General features: G+C 39.3%; 1 protein-coding gene across 4 annotated transcripts in view; it reads left to right on the plus strand.

Moving 5' to 3' along the window:
• The window catches only part of MSI2 (musashi RNA binding protein 2), an 810,011-nt gene that overhangs the window by 603,068 nt on the left and 180,618 nt on the right, over nt 1-26,325 (plus strand). For all 4 annotated transcript variants that reach the window (XM_073664582.1, XM_073664585.1, XM_073664583.1 and 1 more), the window contains exon 10: nt 14,791-14,865. In XM_073664582.1, the coding sequence (XP_073520683.1) occupies nt 14,791-14,865 (75 nt within the window). The remainder of the gene's footprint in view (nt 1-14,790; nt 14,866-26,325) is intronic.

A 26,325-nucleotide genomic window follows, 5' to 3' on the forward strand; every position in this document is an offset into this window, starting at 1 on the left:
TCCCGGACCCGGCGCTTAGTTTGCGGCCGGGGGCCCCATGAGGAGAGAGACGCACAAGAGTGGGGCCCTACCGGCCGGGCACCATACTGGAGTCAGGACAGTCATGCCCTGATGGCGGCCCTGCTGGAGGGGCCCCCTCTCCCTCGGGGCCCCCGTTCAATGAACGGGCTGCACTGGCGGTAGTTCCGCCCCTGGCTCTGCTACTCATCAGAGTTGTCACTCAAGGAGTTGGCCACCCTGCTTAAAAACCAGGGAGTAAGGACACTGTAAGGAGACAGCAGAGTTGTGAGCTGCTCTAGATACAACATGAGAATAACCCTTTAATATAGCCTTATGTCATCTTTATAAGTATGGGATAGAATGATGCATATGATCTTATCCTTGGTACATTTCCTGCATAACTCCTAAGAAATTAATGGGGTTGTCCTATTAAAACAAGTTATCACCTATCCACATCTCCTCAATCGATAGAATGGGGAGCATACTGTGGCGGCAGTGCACATGTTCAACCTGCAGTCTATTCATTTCCTACGGGCCTGCCGAGTGCTGCTTTTGCATTTCTCTATGAGCCTCATAAAGAATCAATGAAGTGACGGTTGGGCCTCCGACCTGCCTTGCAATTCTGTTGCAGGTATAAAAGTTCCATTTCAGAAATAAATCTTCTCTGATCTGCCTATTGCTATGGGTCCCGGCAGTAGAACACCCATTGATCCAAAAGTTATCACTTATTATTAGGATAGGTTATAGTTTGTTTCCACTGGACAAGCCCTTAATGATTTAAAAAATGCTTAAAGGGGTTGTCCAGTACTTTAATATTGATGACCTAAGGATAGGTCATCAATACCAGATAGCTAAGGGTATGCTGATTTGGGGATGTTAGTCTCCTTGCAGGATTGTTTTCATCTTATCCTGCTTCTATAGCTGTCCTCTCCCTTCCCTACCCTCCCTTTTCTATTCATTGTCTTTGTGGAATTTTAAACATTATTCAATAAAAATTTATATTTTTATACTAAATCCCTTCTTTTGTCATTTTGGGTCTACCAATAGGCAGATAGAGATACTATTCAAAACTTGGGGAGTCTCTCCCCTTATATTTAACTCCCTTCTCCCAAAATAGACTATATCTCGGTTTCTCTAGCTAAGGGTGTGATACCTGGCACCCCCATAAATTACCTGGTCCCAGTGCCATAGCAGTCACATGTGATCAGTTGCAGAGCTGCACAGGCTCTGCAGTACCCCGCTGTGACCACTTTGTAGTTAACAGTGCTATGCTGTGCTGTTCTTTTCCGCAACTAAGCACATCCGGCGGCCACCGACCGTTCTGGGCCATCCAGGGCTGTGTGGAGTCAGTCGGTGACCATTTTGTTGGAGTCGGTATTAAATGGACCAACTCCAACTCCTAAAATATATAATAAATTGGGTACAGTAGTTTAATTCAGTTTGTGGGGAATATTTTTTCGTAAGAATTTGGAAAAGTTATGAAATGTCCTATAAATGTCTATCCTATTCCTGATCTAAGGAAATAATTTTATTTATTTAAATTTATTACTTAAACATGAGCCATGTATGAGGGAGTCGGAGGCATGGAAATTGAGGTTTGGCTTACCGACTCCACAGCACTGGGGCCATTAATATAAAAGTGCCTGATAACCCCTTTAATTGCTCTATTTGTAAAAATTCTAATATATAAATGTTGCTTTTGAGTACTGACTAGTTATAATAATAAGTTATAATAATAATCTTTTTATTTATATAGCGCCAACATATTCCGCAGTGCTTTACAAGTCAGACACATTATCGACACTGTCCCCATTGGGGCACAATGTAAATTCCCTATCAGTATGTCTTTGGAATCTGGGAGGAAATCAAAGAACCTGGAGGAAGCCCACGCGAACACGGGAAGAACATGCAAGCTCCTTGCAGATGTTGTCCTTGGTGGGATTTGAACCCAGGACCCCAGCACTATAAGGCTGCAGTGCTAACCACTGAGCCACCGTGCTGCCCATTAGTTACATTGTAAACTGCCATGGATCTCTGAATGTCAACAACCTTCTTTTGAAAAATGTTCATTTTAACTGAATATTGATTTCTTAGATTTCTGTGTAACAGTGGATATAAAAAGTCTACACACGCCTATTAAAACGCCAGGTTTTTGTCATGTAAAAAAAAAAAAATCATACTAAGGAGAATCATTTCAGAACCTTTTCCACCTTTAATGGGAGAAAAAATGAAATTTTTTTGGGAGAAAAAATAAAGAACTAAAATAATGTGCTTGCATAAATATTACTCTGACAACCCTTTCTGAATCCCTGTTTCCCCACAGTAAAATAAGAACTCTTATATTCGCCTTCGGTGCCGGCTCCATTCCAGTGTCCGCACTGGCTCTCCTGGGCCTCACGTGACAAAACCATGTCAAATCCCTGCAGCCACTCAGCGCTGGCTTCACTTTCCTCTCCTACTGACGTAATTGACATCCGGAGGAAGTGAGAGCAGTGGTTGCTCTCTTGCTTCTTCCGGTTGTCTTGATTTGTCGAAGGAGTGGTGGGTGTGAGTCAAGTCAGGGCTGATTGACCGCAGAGATCTCGTCTATTAACAAAGTTCCAAGAGCCCTGGGAGAGCCAGTGCCAACATCACTGGAATGGCAACATAGCTATTCAGAAGGGGTTGTTTGAGTACTGCAGAACCCCTTTAAATTAATACTTTTAATACTTTGTTGAACTATCCTTTCAATTTATGACAGCATTCAGTTTTTTGGGGTAGGAGTCTATCAGCATGTTACATGATACAGTATACATGATTTCTGCTATTGTATCCATCCATCTTATTGCTGATTCCTATCTTATTTTTCCCCCTTGTAACTATTTCATGTACAGTTTAATTATCTCATATGTTAGGTTTGAGATGGAAGTTTGTATATTTATAACCCAGGCCTAAATCAGAAGATGTAAAGGCTGATTCACAAAAGCAATTTTTTATAAAAGGTGAAAATCTCAGATTCACTTTAAAAGGAACCTGTCAGAGCCCCCCTGAATCCCAACCATTAATATGATTGTGTAATCCCTTAAAAGATAAGCAGGTCAATCCTTCTACGACCCCAAAGCACTGCTCCATGAGCGAGAAATCCTGTTTTAAAGTTGTCTTGAAGTGCATTGGGGCATGATGATACACTTACAGCTTCTCAGCGTTGCACTGTTATTTCCTACCTAGCAGCACCCTCCCCTTGCAGATTGACAGGTCATTTGTTCTGGTACACTGCATTGCTAACCTGTCAATCAACCAAGGGAAAAGGGTGCTGCTAGTTTTAAAAAACTGAGTAGCTGTAAGTGCATCATCACATGCCAAAACATTTCCATACTGAACTTAAAAATGTGATTTCTCACTACTGGAGCACCACTTTGAGGTCATAAAGGGATTGACTGGCTTATCTTTTAAACGACTATACAATTTTATTAGGTGGTTGGGTGGAGTAAAAGTTTCTGACACGTTCCCTTTAAATTACTACTTTTACTCATCCTTCTATTTACCATTAAATATTGGAAAGGATATTTTTTTGTGCAAGAAAGTTGTCAAATTCCTCACTATATAAAGAAAAGTTCACACATCCAACTTCCTTAATTGCCTTTCTAAATGTGATTCATACTTCTCCTTTGCCAGTAGTTTCTTTCCTTCCTAATGGTTGTGACATTCGGAAAAGGAGAGATAGGAGATCAGCTGAGCAGGTATTCAGAAAAACAAAAGACTTTTGTAAAAGATTATCCAGCTGAAAAGTTTGTCATTATACAGTTGTGCTGTGGTCTCTATCACTGTGACAAGCTACCGTTTGATTGTGACTAAAGAACTTTTTTTTAACTTAGTGACCATAATTCACTGTACATGGGACCTGTCATGTATATAATATATGATCTTTTCTGATGCTACTTTGTAAAAGTGAAGAACAAAAAGAAAAAATATTTAATGTAAAAGCAATCAGATTCGCACTAGCAATCTTTTAGGCAGTCTTTTTGCTTCACCTCCCTGGATTGCATAGATGGCATTCTCATTATGAAAGTGTAAGTCGAGTAGTGAGGAGTGTTCTTCAGGACACAGCGGAGTCACTGGCGAGAAAACCAACTCTTACACAGTTCATTGCCGTAACTATTTTACTTATTTATGTGGGTAATTTAACCAGATAATAGAAAACATTTAAAACATTATACAGACATTTAGCCTGACGGCTGAAACCTTTGTGCTATACAACATGTCACCCAAACAATCTGTACCTACTATTCTCTCTCTAAATTTACCTACTGGTGTGCCTGTCTAAACAGGCCATCTATTACCGGTTTACACCCTGGGAAACTGAGTCAATTGTATGAGTGTAACGTAAGGCTAGACTGCGGTACAGCACAGAATCTTACAATCTTTCAAACATTTACTTCTATTCCCCCAATCAAATATCCCTCTCCCGTCCTGTTGTGTTTTCAGTGAACTCAGAAGACTAGTCCGTCCTCAACTGTATCGAAGATACCCTAAAAGCTACAGTGACGGCTATTTAGCCGTGAATGAAGTCTATCGAAGTTGAATAACTGTCCCGTACTATAATGCTCCACAGAAACTTTCTTCTGCAACAAAATGAAGTTCAAGTTTGGACTGGAGTCCGTTGAGTGCTGTGTCGGCACCTAGGTGTGGATTAGGATATTTAATTATTGAACAAGCTGGAAACTTGGCAGCAAATCCAAAAGTTCTGGGCGCTGATTTTTGGCAATAAAAGTGGTCTGAAACAGTCAATATACCTAACTATCTAACTACAGACTCTATCTCAGCCTTAATTATTTTGGCGCAGGAATGTAGAGAGATGCGTGCGGGGCCCCTCCAACCGGTGAGCGGTACTGTTGATGCTTGTGACTTAATTGCTCAGCGGCGTCCAACACCTCTTCACTGTAGGTCCCAGCCTTTACCGTCTCTTAGCAGCGTTCCTGTCAGAAATCTCCTCACATCTGGACAGATTCTGGTCACGAGCAAGATCAGCTCTAATCTGCCTCTTCCCTGGCCTCGGTGGGATGCTTCCACGAGGAGATGGTGCTGGATTCCCCTCCAGCAAGTCCTTTCCTTGTTCAGCACATCTCCAGACAGATCTTAAGATGGCCGCACTTCCTTTTCCTGTGTCTTAAATCAGTCAGATTGTAGTCCCTCCTCTGCCAATTTTATATTCATCACACGGTCTTTCAACAATACTTAGGCAACAGCGACATCTTGTGACCAAATAACAACATTACTTAAAAGAAGCAAATCGATTTATACAACAGGTACAATGTTAGGCCAGTGTCACACCAGCGTATGGCATCCGATGTGAGAGCATCGAATACGATATGCTAATGACACTCGGCTCCTGCTCTGCTGTGAGTGGGAGCTGAGTGTCATGCTACTGTGCTGCGATCTTCTCGCATGAGAGGATCGGAGTACAGCTGCAGAGGAGACAGAAAGTGATTTCTCCCTCTCCTTCATGGTCTGACACGGCATATATCGGACTGCACTGGGATGACATTTGTGTGCAGTCCGATGTTTCACACGCACCTATAGACTTGTATGGGTGCGAGTGAAACTATCTCACTGCAAATCGCAGCATGATGCGATTGTTCTCTCATGCCGAATCGGCATGAGAAAATAATCGCTGATCTGAGCAGCACCATAGAGTAACACTGGGTTGAGTGCTATGCGATGTTTTATCGCATAGCATTTGCCTCATGTTGTACGGTAGTATGACCCCGGCCTTATACTGGTGTTGATATAGGTATACACAGTTATATCACTCTGGTGGGCCGACACACATCTCACAAAAGGATCTCTGTAAACAAGGGTTGTTTCATGTAGAAAGCACATTTCCATATACTTTATTTAGATAATTATGAATTAACAGGCGAGTCCCTGATGAGGGTCCTAATCTGTTAGTCTCATTTTGGATAACTTGGCAGATCCTTGCTAACTGCATGTGGCGCTACAGGGAGGTGAACACTTGCTGTCATCGTCTTCCTGCTGCTGTGGATTCACTACTGTTCTTGTAGCCACCTCATCCATATCCAATGGTGCAGTGTTCCCACCTAAATCTCGCTCAGAGTTCTGTAGGCAAGAAGAAAGTCTTCCTCTTCTCCCAAAGTGAATAAAGTGGTAAGAATAAAAACACTTTGCAGGAGCTTAACTACAGTGGGTGCAGAACTGGTAGTTTCACGCAGGCCCTTGATCCTAGGGGGTTCCGAAAAGGTCATTTTCGTCCATGTGAGAAGACCAATGCCCCTTTTATTTAAAATAGATCTTAACAGCTCATTTACATATAAGAAAAAAATGGATTTCTCTAGAATAAGACATCAGGTTACAGATATTATGGTATCATTTTATTCAGTTTCCTATCATCTACATGCCCATATACACAGCCTTAGATGGTTGATCCTACTGACCGATTCCCTTTAAAGTTATTATTGCATGTAGCAGGTTTAGCAAACAATTTAGAAAGCATCCCACATTAGCTGATGGTCATAAATCCAATCTACTGAATGACTGCTATCTCCATAATCACTACCTGCAGAGAATACACTTTCTAAAATGTTGGCAGCAATTCACTGTTAATTTACTGCCCAACTGTGGGCACCAAGTTGCTGTGTCCTATTGCGCACTTTAGTAGTTAGTATTAGAGCTGCAAAATTGTCTCAGAAAAATATCTCACTAAGGCTGGGTGCCCACGTAGCGTTTTACAAGCGTTTATGCTGCGGAATTTCCGCAGCATAAACGCTTGGGAAATGCATGGTAATCCGCCCCCCATGGTCCCCAATGACAAGCCGCACTTTCAATGCCCATGTTGCGGATTTTTCCGCAACGTTTATGCTGCGCTCAAAAATCCGCAACATGTCCATTAATTTTGCAGACACGCAGCGTAATATCTGCCATTGACTTGCATTGGACCGCGTGACATCCGCATCACTGCATTTGCACATGCGGGTATCACACGGTTCAATGTGCGGATGGTACCCAAGTCTGGAGGAGAGAAGACTCTCATCCAGACCTGGGTACCATAGAAACTGTAAAAAAAGAATTTTAAATAAAAAATGAAGTTTATACTCACCTTGTGATGTCTTCCCGGTGTTTTGTCTGCTCCGTCCGGTGTCTTACAATGTTCGCGTTGATGCGAAGGACCTGCCATGACGTCACTGAGTCATGTGACCCATCACATGGCTCAATGACGTCACCGCAGGTCCTTCACACCCCCCGCAAGCAGTGCAAGACACCGGACGGAGCAGACAAAACACCGGGATGACATCAGAAGGTGAGTATAAACTTTATTTTTTTTATTTTTCACCATTCTTATTCTTTTTTTTAACTAACTTGGTCACACTACTATAAATCCATGCCGGTTGCCTGGATTTATATAGTGTGACCAAGTTGTCAAGCACTTTTCCAAGTGATGCTAAAATCGCTTGGAAAAGCACTTGATAACCCACATGCAAAGATGCTTCACAAACGCTTCTACCTGGCTGGAAAACCGCATTTAAAATCCGCATGCGTTTTTCCTGCCAGGGAGAAGCGTAAAAAATATGCATCATTTCTGCATCGTGGGCACTTAGCCTAACTTTTCCATAGTTGATTAATAAATCCCAGCAATATTTTAAGTAATTGGCTACTTAATTATTTTTACAGGAAACATGGTGTTACATTGGCGTCCAAGTTACAGTGATATAGTTCAAATGCACTGATAAAAATTCGGTGGAAGGCAAGACCATCCTCTGGTGCAGGGTTCCCCAACTCCAGTCCTCCAGACCCACCAACAAATTAGGTTGTCAGGATTTCCTTAGTATTGCATAGGTGATAATTTCATTACCTGGGCAATACTAAGCAAATCCTGAAAACCTAGTCTGTTGGTGACTCTTGAGAACTGGAGTTGGGGTACACTTCTGCAGACACGATGCTATCTCAGGACAACTTTCTCACCCTTCTTAATGGGCTGTTAGGCTTTCCAAAGCTTTTCTGTGTCCCCTAATGGTGGACAATTGGCCCGCACTCTTTTCTGTCCTGCACATATCTTTCCCTTTCCTACATTTGTAACCCTTTCCCAGGGCCTTCCTCAGATATTTAGACTTTTGTTTGGTGACCTCTCCTCCTTCAGATTGCACAGGTGGACACAATAAGAAGTTCTGGGAGTTGTGCACTGCAGTAAAAGAAGCTGTTGCATCAACTGTGCACAAGGGGTTACACACAATCAGCTTGTCGTTCATCGCTCACAAGTCCAAAATAGACAGCTTAAATTTTGTTTCATCAAGACAGATGTGTAAGATTTTTTTTTCCTTTCTGCTTGGATCTGTTCCCACATTGGATGAAACACAATGTACGGCAGAGCGGGTCTGTGAATGTGAGTTTCTTAAATTGCAAGCAAAAAGTCAGTTCCAGACATCTTTTCTTGATTTCATCTTTTTCTTCTCTGATCAGTAAAATGTCACTTTTTATGCCGGTTGCGAGTTAAAGTGATTCAAATAACTTGTACAATTAACTGTAAGCGGATCTCTTTTCTGGGTTGATTGACATTCCCAGGTAAAAGATCATTCACCTATTTCCAAATCAGACTTATTTTTTTTCTCTTTTTAATTGTCCATTATGCAGTATCGAGAAGATGGCAGCTTTCTTGAGATGTTTGCTTTAAACCCACCTGCAAAATGCAGATGAGCTTCTTTAAAAGTTCGTCTGAAGAGGCACAATGTGTCGCGCACAAAATTAGCATGCAGCCAGACATTTTATATTTAGAGTGCGCACAATTTCACACGTACAAGTCTTTTTTTAAGGTGAAAAACAGCTAATTTACTGACACCAAAGTCAAAGATTTAATGAGCATGTCCATAGTAGCTGATAATATTATTGTCTGGTTTGTGTCATAACTGTCAGAACCCCCAATCAAGCGCCTGGAAATAAAGATTGGGCAACAATAGGTTAACACCATTCACACCAGTCCCTATATCTTTGTAGGAGCGGTAGATTTGGAGAAGGGTATCCAAGCAGAGCTGTGATTTCTACTTATTTTTAGTTTAGTGACAAGACATAATTATTGTGAGATTGATCATTCCCTGGAAGTATTGAAGCAAACAAATTGTTCAGCGGCCGGTGCAGGATGAGCACAGCTCCTAATGGGAGCAGTGGATAGGTCATCCTGACCATAATTTGGCTTGATGAAGCATCCACATGGGCATGGTGTTAATGGTGCTATTGATATTCAGCCAGCCAATTTCCCTGCGCAGACCGGGGCTGTGACTCGTTAGAGCAAAGCCGGGCATCACAGAAGCAAATGATGAGGAAAATTGAAGTAATGTTGTATTATAAATTTATGATTTCATCTGCCATGACCTGAAAGATGTTTAGTGATGGGGCTTATGATTAGACCCGTCAGACACAGAAGCAACACATTTTATCTTGGTTAGGCTTGTGAGATGGTGCCCAGATAGAGAAGTGATCATTGGGCAGCTGAAGAAAAAGCTTTATCTCTGGGAGGAAGAGCTACCGTTCGGAAATGTATATCGTATATTATACCATACAAGGCCCTGCTGTCTACTACAATACTTTACTGTTATTGGAAGGAGGCTTTTCAATTTCCATTTTTATTAGGCTTATTTACTTGAATATGTTCTGATAAGTATGAAGCATAATGTGTATGGACATCTAAATCAGTAGGAATGCAATTAAATTGTAAATGCAAGAGATTGTTACTGTTTCCAACCCGAACTCGAGTGTAAATTATAAACGCAATTAACCGATTTGTATTATTCTTAAGCGGCATACATGTTTTCCTATTTCCCTGTGTGTGTGAGTCATTTATGTGATCATCTTCAGTTTCTCGCTGGTACTTTAGCTGCCTTACATTTATAACATCCCGTTTAACCCCTTAGGAACAATTTTGGCATTAAAGTCTACTTTGTAACTTTTTATTTATTTATCATAACTCTGCAAATACCGGTAGTTTTTTCTTTGCATTTGCGGCCCCTTTGCAGACTTGTGAGCGTACATGTTTAGAAAATATTTAGAAAAAAAGAAAATTTGGAGTCTTTAAATGCTTCAAAAGTACAAAATATTTTGGTAATACACAACATTGAAAAATACATCAGAACAGAGTATAAAATGATCACAGCAAAAGACTGACTAAGTGTCTGGTGCCAAAATGTCACGCAACAGATCTAATAACCCAAACTCATAACAAGAATGACAATCAAATGAACCTTTGTGGGTTAAAGTTATATGCATGAAAATACTCAATCTGATACACTATGATATCATTAACTATCATAGCTGCATAGTCCTAAATTCATAGTGAGCAGATATCTACATATAAATGTTACACAGGTATAGTGGTCAAAATGAACATACCAATATATAAGGCACCAGAGAAGAAGTCAGTTAGGAGAGCACCCCCAGGGTCCCGGACGTGCGTTTTCTTCTGTTCACATATTGTGCTTCATCGTGGGGGATGTTTTGTACTTTAGAAGCATTTAAAGACTCCGAATTTTCTCTTTTTCTAAACATTTTCTAATATGGAGTTGCTTCCTTGGCCACTTGGGGCAAATCCTAAGTTTTCCACATATGGCCTTAATTCTATGACTACTTTGTGCCTAGTAGATTTTGGTTTACTAATCGTTTTTCTCCATAGTTGCAGTCTACAAGCAAACTCTGTGTAATCTAATCCTTTAGTCATACCCCTTTCTTTTTTTTTTCAATATATCTTGCGAACACCAATATGGTGGGATTTACTAATGGTAGCCCATGAAGCTTTCTCTAGCACACAGTCGCCATACCTACTCCTCATCACCAATGGGTTTACATAGGGAACCTCTTTACCTTTGACACCCTAACGTGCAGTATTACAGCATGTATACAACAGCAGCAAGTGTTAAAGGAGTTGTGCACTACTCGGACAATCCCTTCTCAATCTGTATGTAAAAGAATAACACCAATACTCACTTTTGGTGCCAGCGCCATTCCAGCGTTGGCACTGGCTCACCCACTGATCGCGTGACACTGTCATGCGATCCCTACGGCTAATCGGCGCTAGCTTCACTCTCCCCGCCTTTTGACAAATCACATACATCCAGAGGAAGTGAGAGAGCCGCATAGGGATTCAGAAGGGGTATTCCAAATAGTGGACAATCCCTTTAAACTCCCAAGATCAGAGTTATATTTGATCCCTACAATTGCATTTCATATCAGTTGTCATTTAACTCCATAAAGAGATGGTTTCAGATGATAAAGCAAACCCCATTCCCGCTGTTATGTATTTCTTGCTGTTCTGGAATGGTGGCCAGGTAGAAAAGGCTTTATTTGTATTTAACTAATGTATTACTAGCTCATTACAGGATTTGCCTTACTATTTTTGTTATATGTGCAAATCATTGTTTTCTTATGTTGTGTTTGGGATTACTTTGGTATTTTTGACAATTTGCCTGTTAATTTTTCAGCTGCGATGAAGCCATGCTTTTATATAGTTAAAATGCTATCGAATGATTCTCACAAGCATGAATGACTACCATCCATTTCAGCCCATTTTACTATTGATAGTTGTGTGTGTATACATGAATATCTACGTGTATGATATGATTACTACAACATGTTTTATATGAGCATGTGTTAATTTTATATTCGCAATTTACTGGTTGGCATAAAGACTAGCGAAAACAGTAACATGTGTTAAGTCTGGCAGTGTTAAGACACGGTCTTGACACCAATATGTGAATTGGGAAATTATTCCATAAAAATAATGCAGTAAAATATCTTCTGTTATGAGCCAGAAAATACTAGATACTAATAATAAAACCTGAAGTTGCTAGTATCCATTTAATTCAAAGCAAATCTCTTTAGAAAGAACAAGTTCGTTTACTTTGCCTATCGTCCCAATGTGACAGGGAAGTGCTAGATTTACCTGTGCTATGGTTCCAGGCTAGATTAAAAAAAAATCTGTTTTTACCCTAGATTGACTTCAAATGTGAAATATGTTAAAGGTTCTTTATCCCTGATAAATGGAGAAGCATACTTCAAAGGGTTTGTATCTTCATGACAACTGTTTTTTAATAATAAACCCGGCCCTACAATTGCTTAGTAATGTACCAAATTAGCTCAGATGAACTTTTGCACCAGAGATAACATAAAATTGCTGTTCAAAGTGGTGATTATGTTTTACCAACAGAATAATTAGATTGTTGTGTTTTTTTGCTTTGACCATTTTTGACAAAGTAACAGGAAGTCTCTACTGATCATTTCTTAGCATTCTTATGTTGGCGCTATCTAAATAAGAATTATTATTATTCTTAAAGGGAATCTCTTAACAGTTTTTTTTCTATGAAATCTGAAGACAGCAGGAGATAGGGGCTAAAACACAGATTTCAGTGATGTCATTTATTAACCTATGTGCTGTTGTTCACTTACAATGAAGGTTTTATCACCAGGACATTATCACTGCGCTGACTAGCTGCCTCCTGCCAAGTGTTCCGACCACGCCTCTGATAAGCAGCTCACTGTCAATAGACAGTCTGGTGGTGTGGGCGGGGTTAGGTTTCTCAGCTCTGCTACATGCTACATCTAAGAACTTTGATTGTGTCACAACTGCTACACCCCGTAAACTAAATGATATATCTTTGGAATCGGGTCTCTTCCTACATTATGCTGCTTTCAGATGAGGTACAAAAAAACTGATGACAGATTCCCTTTAAAGGGTTGTCTCAAGTTTAATAGTTATTCCAGGGGGTCAGACCGTTGTGACCCCCACTAATACCAAGAACTGGGCATCTAAAGAGCCCCAGGTGAATGGAGCAGAGGTCAGTCATGCATACTATTGGTCTGTTAGCTCTTAATGGGAACGTTAGAGATTGCCAAGAGTCAGTGTGCTTGATTGACATCCACTCAATTCAGCCGGGGCTCTTCAGAGCCCCAGTTCTCGAGATCTTTGGGGGACACAGCAGTCAGACCCACAGTAATCAGAAAGTTATCCTCTATCTTTTGGATAGGATATAACTTTCAAACTTGATAACCCCTTTTTAAGCTACTATAGTGATTATTTACCCAAAAGGTAGTTTAAAGTTGCCAACCAATATGGCAGCACTTCCTGTCTCTTTAACAAAAAATGGCCACTGCAGATAAAGGTAAAAATGCTACTATTTCTGTAAGTAAAAGAAATATAACTGCTTAAGCTGCTGATATTGCTTCTGGCTTCGCACTATATGACCATATTCTGTTTTGGTTGCAAACTTTTTTTTAAATTTATATTTTGCCCAATTCTTTGAGAAAATGCAAAGCATATTGCCTCCAGCTTCAGACGCCTATCTTTTAGGTCTAAATACGTCTATTTCTCGGACTTCAATGTTATCATTTCGTTTTTGTTATTTCATAAAGTGTATCGCGTTTCACAATCTAGCACTGATATGTTAACTATGGTACTTTGGGCTCCAGGGATAAAGCATTACTAGTACCTTTATCTCAAGCTGTCAATAGCTGTAATGCAAAGTACATTCGTTCTAAGCTTTCCAAATGTCACCGCAAACCTGTGTTGTGTTTAGCTTGAGCGCTTGGCATTTACTCTTCCAACTTAAAGGTGTGGACATTCATCTGGCGCAGGGTGGCAAAGTGCATTTAATTACTGTGCGTGAAAAGTCAGCCACTTCTTTGGATTCAATGCAAGGGAATTAACCCTTTCTAGTCTGTGTACAGCGGTGAACAACTCAGCAAGGCGTTCTTTTGTTGTGACGTTAAGAGATATCCTAGGCCTGAGATATAGAATCGGTGAGGCAATGATACCTGTGTAGCAGCGATACTTTATCTCAGACAACCAGGCAGATGGAAATCTGCTTTCTCTGGGGATAGTCGCTCTGCTTCATTTGCTGAAATTGTGGACATTTAGTCCCTTAGATGAATGTTAGACAATATTGGCACAGCTCTTGTGTGTCTGTTTTCTCAGTCCTGACATTTGTGAACCTTCTAAGACCTTCGGAGTCATATGTTGCCGCTTCAGTGTTGACAAGGATCATAGAGGTTGGGTTAAAATGAGTCCGCACAGATGAATCTCCATACGCATTTCACAATGCTCTGGGGTTTCCTTGCTACAAAGGAAAACTAATTATTTTAGAAATTATACATAAATAAAAAAAAACTGTGTAAGGCACAGCGTAGAAATAACACCTCTAAAAGGCAAGCACCTGTTCTTTTAGAGTTGTTCTGAGGGAAACAAACTAAACAGTACATGAATAATCAAAGCCTGTAAAAAGAGAAAAAAAGACAAAGCACGATAAAGTAAACCTTTCGAGGATCAAAGAGTGATAATTTTATGTGAACTATGATGTTCTTCTGTTTTGAACACCTTTGTATGGAAGCTTTGTATGGTTAGACCAAGGTCCCTTTATGTTTTTTCCCAGCTTCATTTTCATTGGTTGATGTTAGAAAATAAAAGACCGTTGAATTAAAAGTAACCCTTCTTATGTAACATCATCTGTAAATTATTGAGATGTACAGAAAAGAGTGGGATGACACACATCCACTAAACTACATAGAGCGATAAGTCATGTAATATTTGGTTGACTCCATTATACCCACATGGACCTTAAAACATATTTTCTTGGCACTTTTTTCTTTGTTTTCTTATGAAACTAGAAATCTGTACAGGTCAGCCTGCTAGATGAGCATTTTTTATAATTTTTTTTAGGCATTTATTTCTGGTATTTATTTTGATGTTTGCGTTACAGTATGAACAATGTTTGTTGCCATATTCATCGTTGACTGTTCTCCCTCTTTTCTTTATTTTCCTAGGTTATCCAAATTTTGTTGCAACGTATGGCAGAGGATATCCTGGATTTGCACCAAGCTACAGCTATCAATTTCCAGGTAGTCATTTGTAATCCTTCTTTATGTTGTAATATGAATCCATATTAGTTGAATTTATTTAAAAAAAAAAAGATATACAAAAAAAGACCAACAATGTTTTGAAGGAGCTCAGAAAAACAATCTGTCTTCTTCTATGTGTGTACTTCATGTATGGTAATTATTTCATAAAATACTAACATCTAACTAATTATCTAGCATGTAATTGAATCATATTCAACAGACACCAATAACACCTAAAATTAAAAGCAGTAAACATTATTATACTTTGGGGAAGCATTAAGAAATTCTGAAAATACATCCTTGGCTACAGGATATTCTAAGTAAACTGCACTGTATTCGCCTTCCCCAGGTCCACAGACCAGTCACCACCGCTGCTCCCGTTGTCTGACTTTATCTGTGCCGCATAGACAGTGGCAGCCAATCAGTGAGCTCAACAGCTCTGAGCAATCCCCTCAGAGCCACTGAGCTTACTGATTGGCTGCCGTGCTGTTGACGTGACGTAAATGCCAAAACCAGACACCAGGAGCAGTGACGAGACTCGCCAATGGACCTAGGGAAGATGAGTATAGCCAGTTTGTTTCTTAAGAATAACATGCAGTCGGGGATTACAAGGGCACCCCTTGTCACATTTCAAGACATGCCCTATTTCCACCATGCATCCTGGTCCCCTTTATGCTTGGCTATGCTAATTTGAAAAGTGTGTGAAGCACCAAGTGAATGTGGTGTATGACCTGTCTAACAGCTTTTTTTGGACAGAATTCTGCAATACGTATCTTACTAAATATCCCCCATTGTGTTACTTAGTAGTAGGTAGGTTGCATTTCTCTGCTTTGTTAGAACGTACCTGATTTTATCGTTTCCATGAATGGTACAAGAATAATTTTTAGCTTTTGGTGAATGATTAAATTTTTTTCTGTGTGAAATTATTTGGTAGGCCAGTAACATGTTGAAGCTATGGATTACCTGTTGTAGCATAGTTTATTTTGTGAATGGCTCTTCTTAAAGGGAATCTGTCAGCAGGATATCACTCCCCAAATTTTTTGTATGTGTATGCAGCTCTTTCAAAGACAAGTCCAGCAATACTTTTACCTGGCCAGTTCATTCCTATGTTACTGAGAAATCAGCATTTGAATTGACACTGTAGATCTGATTTGTAGATCTGAAGCCTCTGTCACTCAAACTCTATGGCCCACCTAGCACCACCTCCTCCTGCGAGACTGACAGCTTCTATGCTGTGTGACTTCAGGCAAAGACAAAGGCGTCATCAGTCAAACAGGAGCAGGCTGAGCTTGATGGGGAATAGAGCTGGAGTGACAGAGGCTTCAGATCTACAAATTTGTCCATCAGTCTCATTTGTGTATCAATACAAAGCTAATTTCTTAGTAACAGAGGATTTGGACTGATCAGGTAAAGGGTATTATTAGACCTGTCTGTTAAAGAGCTACATGCCCATATAAATAGTTTGGGGATGGGGTGAAATCCTACTGACAGGTTCCTTTTAAGTCTTTATCCACATGATCTAATGCATGGACGCTTTATACTAGTTATTCAGAGCATCCTCCACAGTAAATTCAAAATCTAGTTTAGTGACAATAAGAGTTCAAACAAACTTAGGGTATAAATGTGTTGAAGTATTATCCCAGTCTTTCTAAAATAAAGTATTATGTTTGGTGGAAGTGATCTGCTGATGGTTTTTTTAAGTTTTGTGGTTTTAAAAGTATTTTGGGGGTTACATTGCTGTTGAGACCTGTACTTTGCCAGACAGGGCTCCTATATTTGATACCGGCTTTGGGGTACATGTACATACGATCATAATATTATTGGAACACTTATTTTTTCAACCTATATTTGTATATTGTATTTTAAAAGGTGAAAACAAGTTATCACCTATCCATTGCCGATAAACAGAACGGGGAATTTTTATCCAGAACAGGCCACTTTTATATTTGTTATAAAATGGAGTGGCTGGTCTAATGTCCGACTGCTGCACTATTCATTCTCTGTGGCCCTGCCGGTATAAGTCGGGCACAGCGCTGGCAGCCCCGTAGGGAATAAATGGAGCGCATTCAAGCATCGGCACTTCCACTTCATTCCAATGGGGATAAGTGCCCCATTCTGCCAATTGGTACTGGTCTCATCTGTCAAAACCCACCAATCAACAAGTTTTTTATATTTAACTGTCAACCATTTTAAGTAATAAACCTAGTTCCCAGAACACCATTTCAACTAATTTTACTAATAATAGTAAATTCTAATAATTTGAGCCTATAAAGAAATATTTAAATTCTATTTATTTTTCTGGTGGTGAGGCAACTTGCATTGAGGGCCAGTATGGAGAATTTCTTGATGCACAGTTTTGTCATAACCAGCAGTATAACCCGATAGATCTGAATGTGTCTCTATTACACTACCTTCCAACAGTCTGTAGGGCGAGAACAGCAGCGGCAGGTCTTGTCATAGAGAATGAGGTGCCTGTTGGCCGTAGCGCTCTCCTCGTGCTGCCGCCATCACCTTCACACTTGTTTGCTCCTCTTCCTGTCTCTGGTAAGACGCTGTTGCATTTGTTTTACAATTGCTTCACCAGTCATATCATTTTACTGGCAAAAACCGCTGAAGCTCACGGGACTTTATACCAGAATCTTGTATCACTTTGTGACTTTGTGGCATGCTGTTTAAAATAGGACATTTTATATTATCATCTGTTATTATAAATTTACCACCTGCTACACGTATTTCCCAAACTACAGGATGTACCAATCGCTTAAAGCAACCCTTCAGCCTGACATGTAACGCTTTGGAGGGAAGGATTTAGACATTTACCTGAGTGAAGGACTCACTGTAAATCCCAAATTAAAATTATTAGATGTGGGTAATCAAAGTAAAAAAATGACTAAAAAACCCATTTCTTTGTTCACTGTATCTTTCCAGAAAAGCTTGATAGAAGTAAAGAATGTCCCAATATCATTTCATGATCATGTGATGCATTACTTCCTTCTTTTGGTTGGTACAGATCACATGATTTGTATTTATTTTTTGTGTATCCACCCAGTTTATATGGGGTTGTTTAGCGGAATTATCTTCCAGTGCAGTTTATGTAGGCCATTTTGGTAATGTAATGTTAAAAAAAAAACAACAAAGCCTAAGATTTTTCCTTTGCGCCCATAGCTCCTCGATCATCACTCCCTCCGAGTTGTTGCCCATTCATGAGATCTAATTGCATATACTACAAAGTATCGAGCGCCTCCTCTTAGGCATCTTCAGAGCACTCAAATTGGGGGAACATTTTAATCTAATGAATGGATTGCAGGAGGAAGAAAACATTTGGTGGTATGTGTAGAAGGGTAAATTCATGAGAAAAGTTGTATTCTCGAGCTCTTGTCATTATTCTGTAGGGGAATTATGGAAGCTGAAAGGGTTTCTTATTCTGATGATCACTCTCTTAATGTGCACAACGTGCTCAGTCTGGTGTAGTATGAGGGAGCAGATGGAGGATAAAGCATATTCTTACTTAAGCCTCATTCCTTTAAATCCTGCCTGCAGACACGTAACAGAATAGTTGTGTTATCAGAAGCTCCTAGCCACATTTGTCTCCTGTGGTATGATTTTAAGTTTGATCCATGATTGTATTTTTAAGACTTTAGAGGTTGCCGTATAAACATGCTGGAATTTACTAAAGACAACTAGGAAGAAAGGGGTTAATCCGGTTTGATCCCTAATTAGTGACTAGATGATAATTGCGCTAATTAATTGTATTGTTCTCTGTTTTCAACAGGGGAGTGGATTTAAATTGAATTCTCTGCACTGGAGCTGGAGCCATGCTGTTGTGTGTTATTGTTAATAGTGTATTATGTTTCTCCAAGATGAATTTCTGTTAGGACCATAATCTCTTCCATTTATCTGCGAGCTGAGTACTCGGCACATTTATAACCTTATCTAGATTTCTGAAAGAGAATGGAAACCAGCAACGTCTCTAGTCACTGAGGGCCCCGTAACTAGTGTTGATTGACGATATCCAAAGTTGCTTTGCTTTATCGAACAGTATCATGAAAGAGTTCACACGGATGATCATTTGTTCCCCCTCACTTTCATGATTGTCACAGCATATCTGTTTCCTCGAGGGTAAGGGGAAGTGCTGCCTTCTAACGGTAATTTTTAGGCCTAAAAAGTTGATTGCTGGGCATGTAGAAATGTGGTAATGAATATTTGTTCAGCCTATCATCAATTTATGTAAAAAAGCCTTAGTGCTTAATTTCCTTTTAACTACTAGTTTATTAAAACCAGAATAATCCCACTAGGCAAATTCTAGGTTTTCCTGCAATATTTTCAATTTGAAAGATGTTACCTGCTGCTAACTTAAAAAGTTACTGCATGGTATTCAACATATATTTTCTGGACTTTATTCAAGGTGACCAGTCATGTCAGATAACACTATTAACCTGCAGATACTAGGTCAAACTGCAGGTTAATAACGTTAGGAATGTTCCCGGCTGCTGTACTGAAAGTGCGACTCCCAGGAGAAAATGAACTTTATTCCTTATGGGAGCCACCGGCTTTCAGTCGTCGTAGAGGTGTGCCGGCATGGCTACAATCGGTGCTCACAGCACTGTGAGTGGTAGCTGTAAGCATTCCTTGGCACTTTGACAGCTGGCTCTGCACTGACGCACTGCTGAGCAAGCTGTCAGTCAAAGTGCCAGGGTGTGCTTACATCCTCTGCTCACAGTGCTTTTAGAAGTGAATGTAGCCACATTATCACACCTGTATGACTGAAAGCTGGCAGCTCCGGGGATAAATAAAGTTCATTTTTTCCCAGGAGCCACGCTTTCACTATGGCATCCGGGCTCCTTCTTAACACAACCTGTAAATTAACCCGATATTTGCACGTTAATAGCGTTATCCTATGTGACCTGTTCCCTTTTAGGCATTTTTATTACTATAAGAAGTATTTAGATGTGACATTTCAATTTTAAAGACCCCATACGCATTGAAGTCTGGTAAATTTGCACAATATTCAAGCGATTGGCAACCATCTAATTTGTATGGGAGCTTCCTTACTGACAGAGGATACCAGGGGAAATTAAAGATGAGCAATTGGATTTTATCTTTTCTTATCTTCTTTCACCATAGAAAACGCATGATTATTTGGCCAGGCCGAGCATTCAGGTATATGGTGAAGTCTAGAATCATAGCTGTCGGCCAACAGCTGTTCCAGACATTTTTACATTGATTTTTGAAGCAGATCCAAATCAAAGATCACATCTGACACCACATCAAATACCAGCTAAATATACTTTCTATTGTTTTTAATATATATGAGGTTTTTAAAGGAAAATACAGCAGTGACATCACTTCTTTGATGTGGGTTTCTCATGAAATCCGTTCCAAACTTGACCCTAGAATTTGAAAAACTGCAAAACAATGCCTGAAAAAAACACATTTCAAAAATGCACCAGAAACGGCTTCAGATCTGAAAACCTTGATAAAAAAAAAGTATAAAGGATTTCGGACATGGATTTTACCTTGTAAAAAAAAACTGTGTGTGAACAATCATTTGTGATGATTATTCTCAGTGCAAAATCTAAATCTGGCTTGGTCCCATTTCTAATCCTGGTGTCTTCCTATGTAGCAGTAGAGCTGATGAGAGCATGTGCAGATGTTACCTTTGTACCCCTATAGCTACAGTGTGCACCAGCTCCTGTGGTTTATGAAGCAGATGCGCTGAATTTTCATAGGGCTGGCTCCCTGTTGAGCGCTTTCCAAATTATTTGCTGGTATATGATATGCATTAGTAATGTCTGACTTCTAGGACACATCTTTGCAGCTAACTTTATTAATTGTGGCTCTTATTTCACTTTACAGACTGTTTTCCAATATCACAAGATCTAATTTTTTATGAGCTAGCTCTTAAAGATGCATTACAAATATTCCGGAGCTTTACTGCTGTCCTAATGGGAGACTACTAAAGATCATCAGCAATTCTTTCTTACCTTTATGCCTTCTGGTCAGAGCTGTGTTTCTTCCTTAACTATTTTTTTTATTGGAGATATAAAGTTTTGTACATTTTTTTATGCTTTTATTTTTGACCATGTAGTTGCTTGCTCCTGCAGTATATCGTTAGCATGATGGCAAAAATAATAGCCTCCTTCTAACTTGTTGCTGATGATCAGTGGGATGCATTTTCTGAGGGTTCAAGGTCATCTTAATAGACTTGTTTGAGCGATCCCTCAGCTTCCAATGCTTGAAGGAAAAGCTGCAGAGGCTTGCAAGGAAGGTGTCCTATAGTTAGGCAATTAGACGATACAGGAGGAAATCAATGTGATTATCCAAAACGCAGGAAGAGGTTGAATATGAAGCATTGAAGCTGGCATCTCCATAATTAGCAGACACCTTGGTTTTGTTTTGACATGTCCTTTAGGAGCTGCCATCATTAATAGTTGCTGAGCCGTGTGAAAAATGAAGGTCCTAATACAGTTTTGTCAAGAATAGAAGGGCTGCTGGCTGGGGCTCCTTCTTGATGACTGCTTGGACCGGCTCGGCTAACTCTGTAGCAAATGACTTCAGTCGCAATCATAGTCATTTGAAAGATGGAGCCTCAGAAGATGAGCGCTTTAACTGCAAGTGCGATAGCATGATTCCTAACACTATTATCAGATTACAAGCACTTTCTTTGCAATTCTATATTGGTTGGAAAACTGTTCTATAAAAAGGAACACAAAATGTATTTTGCAGTGAGATGGATTAGACACCTGAGATGCTTTTCTCTGAATGCCTGCCTATAATATCTTAGAAAACCTATAGTAATTGCTGCTGACACGTATCCCCTGTAATTGTTGGCCCCAGGTGAATCATTCTTTACTTAGGAATTAAGTTTGTCCTTGTGCATCATTAATTACAAAGGCTATAGTCTTCTGGTATCCAGGTTGCTAAGATCACATATAGTGTGCATTATTTCGATTTTATTAGAACTACAGCTTCCTGAAATCCTTTTACGTTTTTTGTATTTAATGTCCATATTAAATTTGGTTTAATTATCTATAAGCACTAGTTTTCATAGCTACTTGCAACAGACACAGTAGAAGTTCAGTCTGATGAAAGCACTGTAAGTGACAGGATGGTAAGTGCAGTACAGTGCAGCCCTACAAAGAAAGTGAGGGATTTAGAGCTTTGTTCCATGATTAAGATCCTTGCAATGTACAAAAAGAAGTCCAAATAAATCCATGAAAAGACTATTGCAGTACATGATGATGATGAACATTCCTACTACCAATTACCTTTTTAACACACTTGTCACATGGATAATATATACATACCACTTCTACATAGCAATATATACACACTACCTGAGAAAGGTGACCTCCAAGTTATGAAGAGACATATGATTTCAATGTTTATAACCTACATTTTTTTAATGAAAAAATAATTAAAATGTATCATTTTAAATAAGCAGGGAATGCCTTCAAAGAGCATACAAGAATTATGCAGAAATGTACAATAATGAATACCCAGTATATACAAGTGAAAAAATCCACATATCAATGCCAGGCTAAAGTGCAAGTGCCTATTTAAACTAAATCCTGGACTAAATGTGCTAAATCAAGTGAATAGGATATTAAATATGTAGGGAAAATGTAAGCACTCAAATAAATGTAACATATTTACAACTGGTAGTCAATGTAAGGGAATCTGCATGTCCTGTAGCTACGCTGCGGTGACGATGTTTCGCCACACTTCTTCTTTCACCCCCCTTCCCACCTGGAAGAAGCGTGGTGAAATGGTGGCTTCTGGGTGTAGCTACAAGACATGCAGATTCCTTTACATTGACTATCAGTTGTAAGTATGTTTACTTTTATTTGAGTGCTTACATTTTTCATGTTGAAAATCATATGCACTTGACTTTTAAGAGTACATTTAGTCCTATGCTATAATACAGGATTTAGTTTACATAGGCACTATGAAAGCATATGTCTCTTCATAACTTGAGATCACCTTTCTCAGGTAGTGTGTGTGTATATACAGATTTGGCAAAAATTAAGAGACCTCTGCACAGTTTTCTAAAAATCACCATCTCTACATGTCTGACAGCCATTCTATTCCAGTTTCAGTTGAATTCCAACCAGAGTACACCTCATTCTACTTAATGTGCTTCTGATTAGGTGATCACCTGAACCAAATCTTATGTAACAAGGGAAAGTATAAAAAACACTTCTGTGGTCTTCACAATCCTCTTGCAATAGGACAAGCTGGATGGCAAAACAAGTGCTAGGCATAGCCCAAAAGTAATTTGAGTGAAAAAATAACTTTTAATCATGCCAAAGGAGTTGAAAAAAAAAAGTCTTGAGTGAGGAAAAGAAGGGCTCAATTCTGTCTTTACTAGCAGAGGGATACAGTGAGCGTCATGTTGCCTCCATCCTTAAAATTTCGAAGACAGCAGTCCATTACAACAAGGTCAAGCAGCAGACAACAAAGCTACAGACCGGCAGAGGGCGAAAGCGACTCTCCACTGACCAGGATGACCGTCATCTTATTCGAATGTCACTCAGCAACCGCAGGATGACATCAAGTGACCTACAAAATGAATGGCAAATGGCAGCTGGGGTGAAGTGCACGACATGAACAGTTCGTAACAGGCTCCTAGAGGCAGTCCTCAAGTCATGTAAAGCTAGAAAAAAACCTTTCATCAATGAGAAGCAAAGGAGAGCCAGGCTGAAGTTTGCCAAAGACCATAAGGATTGGACCATAGAGGACTGGAGTAAGGTAATCTTCTCTAATGAGTCTAATTTTCAGCTTTGCCCAACACCTGGTCGTCTAATGGTTAGATGGAGACCTGGAGAGGCATACAAGCCACAGTGTCTTGCACCCACTGTGAAATTTGGTGGAGGATCGGTGATGCTTCAGCAAGGCTGGAATTGGGCAGGTTAATCTTTGAGAAGGACGTATGAATCAAGCCGCATACAAGGTTATCCTTTAAAAACACTTGCTTCCTTCTGCTCAGGCAATGTTCCCCAACTCTGAGGACTGTTTTTTCCAGCAGGATAATGCGCCATGCCACACAGCTAGGTCAATCAATGTGTGGATGAAGGAGCACCACATCAAGTCCCTGTCATGGCCAGTCCAATCTCCAGACCTGAACCCCATTGAAAACCTCTGGAATGTAATCAAGAGGAAGATGGATAGTCACAAGCTATCGAACAAAGAACTGCTTAAATTTTTGTGCCAGGATTGGCATAAGGTCACCCAAAAGCAGTGTGAAAGACTGGTGGAAAAGCATGCCAAGACGCATGAAAGCTGTGATTAAAAATCATAGTTATTCCACCAAATATTGATTTCTGAACTCTTCCTGAGTTAAAACATGAGTATTGTTGTTTCTAAATGAATAATAACTTGTTTTCTTTGCATTATTTGAGGTCTGAAAGCACTGTTTCTTTTTTATTATTTTGACGATTTCTCATTTGCTGCAAATAAATACAACATTTTTAGCTTTGAATTTCGGAGACATGTTGTCAGTAGGCTATAGAATAAAACAACAATGTGCATTTTACTCAAAAATATACCTATAAAGAGAAAAATCTTAGAAAATGAAAATTTTGCAGTGGTCTCTTAATTTTTGCCAGAGCTCTATGTATGTGTATATGTACTTGTGTGTGAATGTTTATGTATATATCTATATCTATCTATCTATATATATCTATATATATATATAGAGATATATATATATATATATATATATATATATATAGATATATATATATATATATATATATATATATATATATACACACACACACCAATTACCTATTTAAAAGTACCTATATGCGAAATACCTATTCTTATTTTGGATAGGATGGTATAGGAACAACAACATATTTTGGCCCAATAACTACCGGTCACAAGTTACTCAAGGTCTGATGAAACATGGCGTCCAGTTCTGACTTGGCCACATGTGTAAGACCACTTATGACACTGAGGCTCCATGCCGTAATCAGCAGGATCTCATCACCCAACAGCTCTATTAACTGAATTCTGTAAATTGACTTGTCTTCCATTGCTTAGAATTTTTCCTTTAATATATGAAGACTATATCTGAGGAGGTAACCGTAGTGTCTCATATATTTAGACACTTCATGTATTCTACAGAGATGTTGTCTTTCAAAACTGCTTTATTATATTTCCATGTAATGAAACTAACCTCTAGTTATTGCTTAAAAAGAAGTTACATTAAGTCAGACGGTGTATTTATACAAATCCAATAAAAATAGTTGCTGCCTTATTTTTTTCATTATTTCTTCCATAATCATCTGCATTATTTCACATGCTTGTAACTTGTGACTCCCCTTAAAGGGGTTTTCCAATATCCAGAAAATGTACCCTAAGCACTATAAAATACCTAAAATAACAGAGCAGGTACTCTCCTCCCACATGTCCAGCGTTGGTTACCCTCTGCTGCTCGATGGTTTGGCTGCAGTGGTGAGGTCATGTTGACAGCTCAGCTCACCGCTGTAGACAATTAGTAAGCTTGGTGGCTTTAAATGCCACCCCTCAAACCCCCCTCTCCCTCCCCCACAAAAAAGAGAAAATATGTAAAACGTTGTGGAACTGCTTTTTTTCCATTCCACTCCAAAAACCAAATAGCAAAAGTTTTTCAATTTATAATTTCGACTGCAATTAAAAAATGCAGCTTGACCTTCAAAAACAAGCCTCCGTACAGGTATCTCAATGGAAGAATTCAAAAGTTATGGATCTAGGAATGCAGTTATAAAAAAATAGAACAAAAAATCACTGTTGCCAAAAGGCACCCTCTCAAAGGGGTTAAATTTTAGAACCTTAATAAACACTTAATACGTAGACTATGAATAATCTTTAAAGAGTCATGAGAGAAGATACTGTAGAAAAAGGTCATCGGAGGTTTTCTTAGTGTATCAGTCATTGGTTATAGCATCAGTCTGACCTGGAAGAGAAGGTTTGTCTGAATTCATCTCTATTATTCAAGCATTCTCTGCAAAGTAATTGTTCCCTTGCAACTTCTCTGCTCGAAGTGGTGTACAGTATAAAGTTAGCTTTATCTTTTCTAAATCGTTTTTGCAGCATCTCTAAAGGAAAACACTAGTAAAAAAATAGTTATTGTGTACTCTTTGTATGTATCTTCCCACTGTTATTTATGGATTGTGGCAATTCATGATTGCTATCTCGAAGACATTTTTTTTAGTAGTAAAAGTACAATCCATTTGTTTTCCCTTCACAGGTATAAATTGGCAAGTGTTCCTAGTGTTAAAACTAAGCTCCTCCCAGGGGGTAGGAGTTATTTAAAGTGATTATTCATTTAGATCTCAAAATAATATGTAAGTTAGTAGCTACAGGGGATGATTACCGGCTATATTTTTCTCAGATCTTGCTTTTTAGCTCAGCTCCATTACAGCAGACTTGTGATCAGTGACTACAGCCTCGTTACACTGTTACAGGGAGTCT

The sequence above is a fragment of the Phyllobates terribilis genome, unplaced genomic scaffold (assembly GCF_046119375.1).
Source record: "Phyllobates terribilis strain yellow unplaced genomic scaffold, ASM4611937v1 Scaffold_2__4_contigs__length_985480577, whole genome shotgun sequence".
Classification (NCBI taxonomy): Eukaryota; Metazoa; Chordata; class Amphibia; order Anura; family Dendrobatidae; genus Phyllobates; species Phyllobates terribilis.